The sequence below is a fragment of the Myotis brandtii genome, unplaced genomic scaffold (genome assembly GCF_000412655.1).
Source record: "Myotis brandtii unplaced genomic scaffold, ASM41265v1 scaffold266, whole genome shotgun sequence".
In the NCBI taxonomy this organism is placed as follows: domain Eukaryota; kingdom Metazoa; phylum Chordata; class Mammalia; order Chiroptera; family Vespertilionidae; genus Myotis; species Myotis brandtii.
Genome location: NW_005360124.1, coordinates 8834316 through 8847516, shown reverse-complemented (window position 1 = coordinate 8847516; position 13201 = coordinate 8834316). Strand labels below are relative to the sequence as shown.

General features: G+C 42.2%; 2 protein-coding genes across 4 annotated transcripts in view; one reads left to right on the top strand and one right to left on the bottom strand.

Annotated features, from left to right (window-relative positions):
• Positions 1-269: 269 nt before the first annotated feature.
• Positions 270-13201, bottom strand: part of TRPM6 (transient receptor potential cation channel, subfamily M, member 6) — a 145636-nt gene continuing 132704 nt past the window's right edge. For all 3 annotated transcript variants that reach the window (XM_014541274.1, XM_005868307.2, XM_014541273.1), the window contains exons 37-39: positions 12416-12467; positions 5821-5927; positions 270-2119 (exon numbers count right to left, since the gene is read on the bottom strand). In XM_014541274.1, coding sequence (XP_014396760.1) covers positions 1986-2119; positions 5821-5927; positions 12416-12467 — 293 coding nt within the window. In that variant the 3' untranslated portion in view covers positions 270-1985. The remainder of the gene's footprint in view (positions 2120-5820; positions 5928-12415; positions 12468-13201) is intronic.
• LOC102249525 (transcription elongation factor A protein-like 8) lies at positions 8416-9233 on the top strand. Its single transcript, XM_005868306.2, has one exon. It carries the CDS (start codon positions 8775-8777, stop codon positions 9126-9128), a length of 354 nt encoding a protein of 117 aa, XP_005868368.1. The 5' UTR covers positions 8416-8774; the 3' UTR covers positions 9129-9233.

Sequence of the window (13201 nt, the reverse complement as noted above, 5' to 3'; positions counted from 1 at the left end):
AGGGAGGGAGGGAGGGAGGGAGGGAGGAAGGAAATAGGTGAATGATCTTCATCAGTCACATGATATAAAGAAGGCAATAAATATCCTTTGAATAAAACTAACCAAATGAATGAATGAATATATCACCCTTTTGTGATCATGAACACTCCAAGTCAAGATAATCACATTAGCATTTGCATACAAGCAATCCCACAGTGAGCAGTTCATCTTTTCAAAGGTTATTCTGGTGATTTTTCTTATTTTAAAAGAAAAGGAAAAAGCACAACACAAAAATTTGAAATAAAAAATGTATTTGTTTTCAAGTTCCATTCCAAGTAACAAACAGCTGACCACTGAATCAATGCCTTTACTCTGGCCCTTGGACAGGCAAACTGCCTCTTTCCATAGTTGAACACGGCACTGAACTGAGTACCAATAGATCCCTGTTGATTTGCAGAATAGGATAAAGCAATTAAGCCCTGAAAAGGGCATTAACACTTTATCCCCACTGCCAATCAAGAAATCACCCAATTTCCTGCCTCCCGCCACCCCCAAGATAAAAATAACATGGATATAAATTAGCCCTTGTGCAACTCACACTTACAAGAATCAGACATGATCCTTGGCAAACTAAATCCTTGGCTATAATCCCCCTATGCCGGGACAAGGTTTCCCCTGAAGGATAACCTAAGAATGCAGGAGTGTTGATCTAAAAAGCAAGCTGGCCATTGTTAAGGCCTAATGATTAAGGTGACTTTTCTCAAACTGAGGTTTGTGGCTGGTTGGTTGGAACACTCTATAGAAAGGAAAAGGACATGCAGCGGGGAGAGGAGAGAGGATCCCAGCCGTCGTCTCCTCCTTGTGTGAAAGGCTCATGCTTGTTCTGAGGTAGGGCAACCCTGACAGTGCAGAAGGGAAATGACTGATCCCCCAAATGTGCTATAAGGTATAGCTTCCAAGGACCCTTCCCTCAGGCCTCCGAAATGATTACATGTTCTCAGGTCAGCCTAAAAATACACCCAGCACTCATTAAGCCACTGGAACTCTACACTGGAGTGAAGCAAACATCTCAAAGCATATTTTCCATCAGAAACCCATCTTTCCTCATAGGATCTTTCCCCATAGGAAACCCATCTTTTCCCGTAACGGAGAGTAAGTTAACCTTTACTATTATATATACAGCTTTAGAAAAGGGAGTGGTGTTTTAGAGGCTGGCTTAGTCAACTCTCTAACTAATAGTAACCCTGAGCTTAAGGGAAGGGAAAACATTTCTTAATAATATCTAGTTTTGCATATCCCATTCCCCTTAAAAAAAAAAAATGATGCAAGGGCATTTGTTTATTTCCCTTTCCCCTTCTTTCAAAGAAACCTGAAATGCCCAGGCATCATGTGATTCCCTGACAATACCTCCACCCATCAAGACTTCACCAGAACACTAACTTTTCGCTGGTTGGGCAGTGCAGGCATGTGCTTCAATCTGTGCAAATACACCCTCATTCCATGGTGTTCCTTATTGTTGTTGTTCAAAGCCCCACGCTCCGGGAGAGGAGAAGGGATGAAGTCCAATAACTTTTTTTATGTACATCTATCTACAGAAATACAATATGTGGGTGAGGTGATGAACAGCAGTGGTAGGTTACAGTGTGCACACATAGTGAGAAAATAAATTATATTTGTTTCCCTGACTCTTTACTGCCAGCATTCTGCTCCAAGGGATCTCAGAGACCAGCTGGCTCCTCCAGGTGTCTTCCCGTGGAACTGGAGGATGACATACGAAGCACCCTGCACACAGGTCAACATCTAGGAGAAGCCATTCTTCACACACAAATGAGGTCTTTAGACAAAAGGAGACATGCGGCTCAGGAAGCATGTCCCAGGAGGCATGTCCCTCAGGGCGAGGCCAGTCTGACAGCTCTGACGGAATCAGTGTTACGTCAATCAACCTCTGTTACCAGAGAGTCAGTTCACGGGACGGAGGGCAGGGGCGTCATCTTCTTCTCCCCCTTTTACAATCGAGTGAGGTCTTCCGAAGGATCACCACCCCTTTCCATTGCTGGAGGCCCCTCACCTGGTTCTACTTTGCTTTCAAGTCCAAGGGTGGGATTTATCCTTCCAGGGGAATAGTCGTTCCTTTTTAGATCTGCAAGGAAGACAACTAAGATGGTTATGTGGATCCTCAAAAGCATGGTGCTCACACAAACTGAAACTGATGCTTTCCCAAGTACCCAGCACAGTGCTGCCTCAAGCCACTGATATGTGAAACTCAAACCCTCAACCACGTCCGAACCACCTGCCCCGTGCCCACGTGTGACTCGAACCCCGTAATGCTGTTCTAGGCTTGTGCTTACTGGGGCCAGGGAGGAAAGGTTTGGTTGCTGGATGCAATGAAATGCCCTCTAAGGCACAATCTGGCTAGAATTAAGTGAGGCCCAACTGGAAACAGGGCATTGCACCGTTGAACAATAGGCAGGGGCAAGGAGTTCAGCCCAAACAGTGATCTCAAGACTTCAGTAGTCAGCTTTCTACAACAAAGCTGTGCTCAGGGTGGCACTGACTCTGAAAGCTTCTTTCATTTGAAAAGGAAATTAGCAAAAGAAAACATTAATAGGGATAATCTTTGGGAAGAAATGTATAGAAGAAAATGGGCTTTCAAATGTATACCATTTTGTGTTATATTAAATCTGTTAGCCTTAAACATATATTCTGTGTATTTTTAATTAAATAGGGATTATCTGGCCCGGCCGGAGTAGCTCAGTTAGTTGGTTGAGCGTCATCCCAAAAGGCTGCCCATTCGATTCCCAGGGGCACGTATGGAAGACAACCGATCAATATTTCTCTCTCACATCAGTGTTTCGCTCTCCTCCCCCACCTCCTGGCAAGGTGCAGGGCGCTGTGGGGTTTTGCAGGTACAACCTCTGCTGCATCAAAGATACCCATCAAATGCTATAACATTTTAAAACAGTAGGATCCAAATGCCCCCAAATGCTTGATTTGGGCTGCTGGTTACACCTGTGTTTGGTTATTACAATTCTTTGGGATATATGCTTAATACTGTGTGCATGTTAGTTGGTTGAGCGTCATCCCAAAAGGCTGCCCATTCGATTCCCAGGGGCACGTATGGAAGACAACCGATCAATATTTCTCTCTCACATCAGTGTTTCGCTCTCCTCCCCCACCTCCCTTTCTTTCTTTCTCTCTCTCTTCTCTCTCTCTCTCTCTAATGCTCTTTTTCTCTCTATGTCTTCCTCTCTCTAAGTATGTCCTCAGGTCAGGGTTTTTAAAAATGGGGATTACCTGGACATAAAAATAATGCAAGTTATAGTTTAATAATAACCAACAGTTATTGACATATCCATATATTACCTCATCCCTCACACCAACTTTATGAGCTTGGTGCTTTATCCCATGTATGGATGAGGAAACTGAGTCCCAAGGTCACATCCTTGTAAGAAGCAGAACTGGAATGTGAGCTCAAACTATCCAGCCCACGTTCTTTTTTTTAAAAATATATTTTATTGATTTTTTAGAGAGAGGAAGGGAGAGGGATAGAGAGTTAGAAACATCAATGAGAGAGAAACATCGATCAGCTGCCTCCTGCAACCTCCCTACTGGGGATGTGCCCGCAACCAAGGTACATGCCCTTGACCGGAATTGAACCTGGGACCCTTGAGTCCGCAGGCTGACGTTCTATCCACCGAGCCAAACGGGTCAGGGCCAGCCCGCGTTCTTATACACTATCCTAAACTCTGTCTTTAAAAATAAGTAGATATGTAGATAGATAAAACGTTATCAAGCAAAAAGAAAAACCATCCCTATTCCTGTATTCCAGACTAAACTTTTTTTATTCAAATAACCAAATAATTCAATAACTGAAGATGTTTCTTATTTTCACTTAAAATGTGCTAAGGTTTTGAAAAGAACCATGGATAAGGTCTAGAGATGGAGGAATTACTGAATTACTCAAAACTCACCAGTGTAGGTTTTTAAGAAATGATCTCCACCTTAATCATACAGAACAGCTAACTGGGCTCAGGGGAGGAAGCAGTGAGTGATGCCTCAAGTCTCCCTTTTCCTGGCTGATCAGATGTAGTCCCTATGTCTGCAAGAATGAGAGGTACCTGGTCCAGGGTACAACGCATGAGACTTGGGAAGAGGCCCGCGCCTGAGGTACTGAGTTAATGGGCCAGACTCCAGCCTGCAATCACGGGTGACTCAGATACATGTCAGCACCTGCCTCCCACAGGACCCTCCGTCCAGCCCAGATCCTTCCTGGATTCCTTCTGACCAGAGAGGATGCCAGCGGGCAGCTCAGCCAACGTGCTAGGGACTGATCTCTTTGCCCAGGTCTGCTGTGTAGTTTGTGAGAGCGAGTCCTGGGCAGCTAGAAGATGAGAGTGACTGCCGTCCCCGCTTTGCTGCTCCCGTCTGACCTCCCTACCCCATGTACAACCCCGGCCACCGCCTCTGTCTAACAGGCTACTTCTCACCGGAACCGGAAGCCTGCTCCAAATCCCAGTCCTTTGCTATGTCTTGCCCAAAAGAGCATCTCGACAATGTTCTACTTCTAACACGAAGAAGATTAGAAATTGCCCTTTTTTGTCGTAAATTTACACCCACTCCATCCCAAGTTATAATGGACGATGATCTTTTACTGATTCCAATTCAGGATAGACCACTTAACTGCCGTCCCCGCTTTGCTGCTCCCGTCTGACCTCCCTACCCCATGTACAACCCCGGCCACCGCCTCTGTCTAACAGGCTACTTCTCACCGGAACCGGAAGCCTGCTCCAAATCCCAGTCCTTTGCTATGTCTTGCCCAAAAGAGCATCTCGACAATGTTCTACTTCTAACACGAAGAAGATTAGAAATTGCCCTTTTTTGTCGTAAATTTACACCCACTCCATCCCAAGTTATAATGGACGATGATCTTTTACTGATTTCCAATTCAGGATATGACCACTTATTAGCAGGCAGGAAGGGATACTCTGCTTAAAATAGGTGAAATTCCATTTTAAGGGCAAGTTTGGTCTGATCTACGGAAAACAGTGAGCAAGCTGAGACAGACATAAAGTGTCGCTTCTGAGATTAAAGGGAAGAATGAGACAGAGCTGAGGCTGCCACGTGGGGAGCACAGACCTCCAGCTGCTTACTTTTATGTGAGGCACACTTTCTGTGGTGACTATATTGGTTTCAGGAAAAGTGTGTTATATAAGCAAATGATTTAAAATATATACCTGTGTGTTTAAAGTGGCAGGTTTTTGTAGTGAAAGGCACTATTTTAATTGACAGCTGTGTTTCCCTCCGTACCTCACCCTCCCAGCGTCCAATGAGTAAATAAAAATAGAATAGAAGTCCTGTGGGCACCACCTAGGACCCAAGGGTGGGGAGTGGCGCAGAGACCTGCCTCAGCCCACTTCTACCCCAATTCGTCTGTAGAACTTCCCCCTTGGACAGACCGTGACAAGTGTTGGGCCCAGTGTTTTATCGCATTTTGGCAGAACGTGAAATAAATCCCTGTCCTTTTAATCCCTTTAGAGACTTGAAAAAAATCTGCAGTCAGAATGTCAGGCCTCAACTGCGAAGGAGATAAAAATGTGATTAAGATTTGCTACTCTCGGAGAGACCAAGATGGCGGCATAGGTAAACACCTCAGACTGCTGCCGCAAACAACCGCTTCAAAAATACAACTAAAAGACGGAACAAATCTGCAGTCAGAAAGTCAGGCCTCAACTGCGAAGGAGATAAAAATGTGATTAAGATTTGCTACTCTCTCCCTGGTTACAATGGCTGCTGTTCTATGAGAGCTTTCCTTAGAAAAAAGTAGAACTGTCTGGGGCATACCCAGGAGTTTGAGCTTCCGGCAGCAGGCGTTGCAACGATGTTTTGCAATGAAGTTTCTAATTGCATCTTCCCCTAAGTTAGCTGGTCCAAACACCATTCCTCTGGATCTGGAGGAAATAATCAGAATATCAATTAGACCACAGCTAAGAAAAAGGAGCCCCGCTAGGATTCTCGGAGGTACCGAACAGTATCCCATAGTAACCCAGCAAACTTGAGGGAGCCAACAAAGAACAGCGCACTTTGAGGAAGCAACAATGTTAGGTTTGCAAATTTAAAATTCAAATGCACTTAAATCTGTGTACTCAACTCCAAGACCTACTGTGAAACTCATTTTAGCACGAATCTGATAGAAGAGTGAATTTCTATGTACCACCCTAAACCAAAATACACTGAGACCCCTTTTAATGCGTATGGGGTGATAGAATGACAGTAACTGCCCAATGTTCTACGAGAATACCGGAAAGGTAAAGTAGAAAGTTAATTTGCTACTGAAACACACCTTTTAAAAGGATTCATATATATTCTTTCAAATCCAAATGCCTTTCTAAATATGACCATGTCCTGGAAAACAATTGCCAGACAAAACCCTACATCAGTACAACTGGCTCTTTCAGTATCTGCTTTCTCCCCTGCAAACCGCTGCGGCTGGGCTCTTTGTGGAAAGACAAGATTGCTGTGGTTTTGTGGAAGCAAACTACATATGCTGCATGTAGGTGACAAAAGTCACAAACAGAATCAGTACATATTTGGTACATTTTGAATGCTCTAATTATAACAGATCCTCCACAGGTTCCAGGACCAGCGTTCATCCATTATCAGATCACGCACACCCATCATTCCTCAGGCTGACAGTCGGCACGCCACGGAACACAGCACACAGAAACACTTCCAAAGGAACTTTTCGAAAGCTAATATTTTATTTTAATGACATGCAGAGTGGAAAGAGCACATGTTAAAATCTGAACTCAATTACCGCTCTTAAATACCACGTCTTAAGAAAAAATTAAAGCAAACTATCACAAAAGGAAACAATAAACTTTGCTTCTAAGGAATGCGGTTTTTCAAAAGGGACGGGGTGTAAAAATGGACTTTTTTTTCCATCCAAGTATTGAAACATTTATCTCAATTTCCACTTCCTTTTGGCAGAATAACAGTAGCTGCTCTGAAGATGTGCCAAGCTCAGAATGAGGGCTGATGTCAGTTTGATCTCGGATTGCCTCTTTGCTCTGAGGCGAGTGGGTGGAGCAAATCTCTTGGGAAGACAAAGTGAACAGGCACCCAGGATTAATTTTCCTGGTCACTCAATCGCCCTTACAAAGGACCGCTCTTGGTGGTATTTGCCCGGCTGCATAAGCTGCCCCTTGTTAACTATTCTTCTTTTTCAGTCCTTTTGGTAAAAAAATAAATAAAAAATAAACACTTCAAATAAGGTGAAACCAAATGTGGCAACAAAAAGTAGAATCACTCGATATTTAGTGCCAGACCCTGTGATGCCAATAAAGTGAAAAATGATGGTGGTTTCTTTCAGTCATTAAAATGGAAGAATTCCTTTCATCGTCTCTCTGGCAGGACCCTGTTGGGATATTTCACTCTTTTTAAAAAAAAAAAAAATATTTTATTGATTTTTTACAGAATGGAAGGGAGAGGGAAAGAGAGTTAGAAACATCGATGAGAGAGAAGCATCGATCAGCTGCCTCCTGCACACCCGCTACTGGGGATGTGCCTGCAACCAAGGTACATGCCCTTGACTGGAATTGAACCTGGGACCCTTCAGTCCACAGGCCGACGCTCTATCCACTGAGCCAAACCAGTCAGGGAGGGATATTTCACTCTTGCGCATTCCATACCTGCTACTGCTTTCCTCCCACAAAAACAGAAAACCCCCAGCTTAGACATGCAACCCTGATTCTCAGATGAAAACTGTAAGCTAAATCATTTTCCTCTATGAGCTCTGTGAAAGTTAAGGTAAAAGAATCAAAATTACCATAGGAATTGGCTCCCTGTGCGGGGGAGAGGGTCCTGAAGGAGGGTTGTAAGGACATTCATTTGTCTACCCCCTAAAGCATATTTATAACCTTGCAATTTCCGATAATGGAGTTTTTTAAAATATATTTTTATTGATTTCAGAGAGGAAGGGGGAGAGAGAGAAAGAGAGATAGAAACATCAATGATGAGAGAGAATCATTGATCGGCTGCACCGAGCCCACAACCCAGGCATGTGCCCTTGACCGGAATCGAACCTGGGACCCTTCAGTCCCCAGGCCAACATTCTATCCATTGAGCCAAACCAGCTAGGGCTCAGATAACAGAGTTTTAAAAATAAAAATAAATAAATACAGTTGCTTCCCAGGTCTTTCACAGCAAAAGACAAGCAGGTGGTGGCTTGATTTCACGTGTAAGGAAACACTAATTAGTGCCACATACACACGGATTTACTGAAGAATATCTCATCATCATTTCAGACTTGTCAAATGCCCAAACGCATCAAGGCAGTAAGTGAAAAGATGCAATCCCAAACTACCAACACCTGAGGCAGCCTTCACCGAGGCTCGTGACCTGAGAAACCAAGAGAGGTAGAGGGGGGGGGGGGGGGGGGGGTGAGGGAGGCCTGATGACTTTGTCTCCACGTGCAAAAGGTGGGGGACAGTTAAGAGGCAGCAAAGACAATATCAGAATCTGCACCACAAAAACATCTTCTCTTTCATGGACCCTCCTCCTGGTGGGCAAGGTGCCATCTTCCCTGAGCTTCAGTGAACTGGGATTGAAGCTGCTTACCCCCGACCATGTTGTTAAGGGTAAAATAAACAACATGTGAAAGCACGTGCTTAAACTGGTGCTGCCCAAACTCTAATGACAGTAAATCAGAGCAGCTCCCTATTGCTGGAGAAGAAAAGTGCCCCGGATCCTTTCAGGATTAATCTATTCAAAAAGGAAATAATAGAAAAATACTCAACATGCAAAAGTCTTGTGAAGAAAATGAAGGAAAAGCACAAAACATGCCAAAGGCCGAGGAAGACCACCTTTCAGAAGATGTACCACAGGGGGCAGAAGGCAATCCTCCGCCTTCCGAAGAAGGTGTCAGCCAGGAAGCAGAAGGAAACCTTAGAAGCGGGCTGGCTCAACCTGTGCAGGCATTCAAAGAGGACACTCCCATTAGGCATTTGGACCCTGAAGAAATGCTAAGAGGAGTAGATGAGATGGAAAGGCATCCGGAAGACATAAGAAGAGTAAGAAACAAGTTTGTGATGCTGCATTGGAAGCAAAGACATTCACACAGACGACCTTATCCTGTGTGCTTTAGGCCTTGAATTCTTTTTTTTTTAATCTGATAGTAAAACCTGGCCCCTGCTTTCTGTTTGCATATTCTGATGTATCTTTTACCTTCCTTTTACTTTTTTACTTTTTTTTTTATTGATTTCAGAGAGGAAGGGAGAGGTAGAGAGAGACAGAAACATCAGTGATGATAGAGAATCATTGATGGGCTGCCTCCTGCATGCCCCACACTGGGGATCAAGCCCACAACCCGGGCATGTGCCCTTGACCAGAATCAAACCCAGCACCCCTCAGTCCACAGGCCAACACTCTATCCATTGAGCCAAACCAGCTAGGAGACCTTTTTTTACTTTTAATCATCTGATAGAATTTTGTTTTAGATAGTTTCCTTGTTAACCAGCATCTTACTGGATTTTGTAATTTGACCTATTCTCCAGGTCTATTTTTCAATGGGGAAGTTTCACACAAATGCATGAAAATATGTTCATTCCATGTTGTAAAATAACATAAGTTGCAAAGCATATTTAGTATCAGCTCCCATATGTACAATAAAAATCCCAAATTGTGTGTGTGCGTGCCTGTGTGTATACATACATACATACATCAAAAAATTAACTGTGCTTATTTCTGTGGGGTGTGAGTTTTCTTTTTGCTTATATGTATTTTTTAATGAACTTGTGTCACAAACTTTTTTAATAAGTAAGAATGAAATAATTTGCAATCAGTTTCTAAGGGCAATGGGGGCACCCAAACTCTTGATGAAATAACTATTAAAATGTAAACCTCAAATCACCTCTGGATCTCATAGCCAGAGGAATAAAGCTGGCAATTATTACAGAAAAATAAATAAATAAATAAATAAATAAATAACAGCAAATCAGCTTAGGATCTTGTGAAAATTCAAATTCAGATTCAGGAGCTCTAGGGAGGGCCTTGAGATTCTGCATTTCTCACAGTGTCCCAGGTGATGCAAACATGATTGGTCCGTGGCCCACGCTTGTGCCGCCAAGGTTTATTAACACACCGAAGGCATCCGAAATGTGAGCCTCACTGAACTAGTTCAGTGCAATCTGCCACCGTTGCAAAAAAATAGCACTTCTAGTTATCTTCGCCATGAGGACCAACTGCACCCAAAGTTAGGGGACCCCACAAAACCAGGTATGCCACGAGGATGCTGTCCTATTAGGTTCCAGAGTTTCTCTCCTCGAGTCATAAAAAATAAAGTCTGCCATAGACAGAGGGTCCCAACCCTGACTGTCCGTTAGATTCACATGAGGAACTTTTAAAAGAATACAGACATCAGGGCCCTCTCCTCAGAGATTCTGATTTGATGCCAATGCTGAGCAGCTTATTTTTTAAATTTTCCCAGGTGACCTTAATAGAAATTGAGACCCACTGGCCTATAGAATGCAATTAAGTACTCGACTGTCAAGTGGGATAATATAATCTTAGAATTCTAAAAGATAGCACTATTCAGGTCATATTAAATGACATATCCAAAGGTCAAAATTTAATAAATGACAGAGTATACAAAAACTTGGTTCGTTATATGCGCAACTTTTTTTTCACTGCAAAATTATAAAGTACTTATGGTACCAGGTTCCTACTACAAACCCTTGAGCACACAGGGCTGCTGAAGAAATAATATTCTTCACTAATAACACTTTCACTCTGCTAAAGTGAAAAATAACAAAGCCTTTATCTGTACCCTAAAAGTCACAGCATGAACGGCATGGTCAGATAGCATAGGAATTGGATGCAGAGGAGCAGCAGGTTCACCTTTATTGTCTCCAGCTCCCTCCTCATACACAAAAATAGCTAATACTTTTAGATGGGCCTCTGCATAAAAGCTTACAGATCAGACCATAATTAAATATACTTTTTTACTGATTTTAGAGAGGAAGGGAGAAAGAGAGAGAGAAACATCAATGATGAAAGAGAATCAATCATTGACACCCCCTACTGGGGATCAAGCCCAAAATCCAGGCATGTGCCCAGATGGGAATCAAACTGTGACCTTCTGGTTCATGGGTCAACGCTCACCCACTGAGCCACGCTAGCTGGGTGAGACCATATTTAGATTAGATTACTCCATAAAGCAGTAAATATTCACAGTATGAGACCTATGGGAGGGAAGTAAAATGTTCAAATTTTATTTTATAAGATTTACCACTTATGCAATTATATATTTTTTTTTAATTTAATTTTTTTTTTTTTTTTTTTTTTTTACAACCCAGAGCCAAGTATAGATCCTTAGGACAACTAAGAAATAACAATGTTGTATGTTAGCAGTTCTCCAGTGTGGTCTCGGGTCAGCAGCACCACCAGAATCATCTGGGAATTTGTTAAATTTTTTGGCCCCACCACAAACCCACTGAATCAGAAAATGGGCTGGGGAGGCTGAAGGCTGCAATCTGTGTTTTAACAAGTTCTCCTGGTGATTATGATGCAAGCTCATGTTTGAAAACCACTGTCGCCTGCCATATCGATCAGTCCTTAACACCATCACTTCTTTCTTTCTCCTCCACCTTTAACAGAACAACAAAGCCTCTGATCTTCTACTGCCAAGTCTTCCCAAAAGTCTGGTTAGGGGGTAAAATACCACGGAAATCCAAAGGACAGGCAGATGACTCATCCCTCCATATAATATAAACTTAGCCTTTAATTAACAGACAGTCTGATGCTCCATATTTAAGCCCTAGTGTTCTGACCCCTCACAGACTTGCCGGTACTGAGTAGCGCACTTTCTGCCCCAACCTTCATTTTACAGGCATGTGATGGAAGACGCTGCCCATGAGAAGATGCAATGGCTCTATTGTGCGGACAACAAAGGAAACTGTGCTTCTCCTATGACATTAATTGTTTTTATGTCAAAGCCTAGAAAGGCTGCACTAACCTGTATTTCTCTCTTGTCTGGGTCACTAGAAAACTCAGAGTCAAGTCTGCAACAAAGTTCTAGCTACTGCATTGGCCTTTATAATTTCCATTTATGTGTACTAACTTAACTCCAGATTTAATCTTATTTTATTTCCATATTGTCTTTTCACCCCCATTTCCTAATCTATGCTTTCTTTAAAATCTTACTGTATTTTGAATCTTATTGTATTTTATTGTAGCTAGATAGATATATACAAATATATACATACACATATATAACATAAAGAATAAAGAGATGGATATGGATAAAGATATATAGATAAAAGCAGCCTCAAAATCTTCCTAGGATCTAGGCAAGAAATATAAATGTTTAAAAATTATTTTTAAAAACCATGCACATTGTTAAAGGCAATTTTCTAAAAGATAACATAATAAGTTAACTTACTGTTTGTCTTCAGGTTTTATAACAGATGGATCTGTCAGATTTTCTCCAACACCTCCAAGGAAGAAAGAAAATTCACTTAGCAAATGGGAATTTCATTTTCTCAGATTTCCAGAAAATAATAATCAAATTTTAATACTTTCTTTAAACCTCTATCTACCCTGTAATCAATCAAACAACATGTGAATTAACCGTACTATAAAAATTGTCTAGGTATGTGGGAAAATTTTAGTTAATGCTGTCTCCCCCAACCTCCTCTTAGGCTATTGTAAACTTTTAGGCCCAAGTGAATGTTTTAGGGGTGTGTTCACAGTTATTGATAGTAACACCCATCATTCATTTACTACTTATATGTACCAGACATTCTAATTTTATTTTCTCTAATTCTTAGCAATCATGAAAGAAAAGTATTAGCATCCTCATATCCTCATTTTACCAATGAGTATGTTGATGTTCAAAGAGAATAAGCAATGTGACCGAGGTTACACTGTCCACCTGTGGTGCCAACAGGACTGAAGCTGAGCCAGAGCTTGTGCCTGGTCTCCCGAGTCCATCGGTGCTTGGCAAGGTGCAGGGCGCTGTGGGGTTTTGCAGGTACAACCTCTGCTGCATCAAAGATACCCATCAAATGCTATAACATTTTAAAACTAGGATCCAAAAATGCCCCCAAATGCTTGATTTGGGCTGCTGGTTATACCTGTGTTTGGTTATTACAATTCTTTGGGATATATGCTTAATACTGTGTGCATGTTCCTGAATATAGTTTGTTATTCTTTTTTTTTTTTTTTA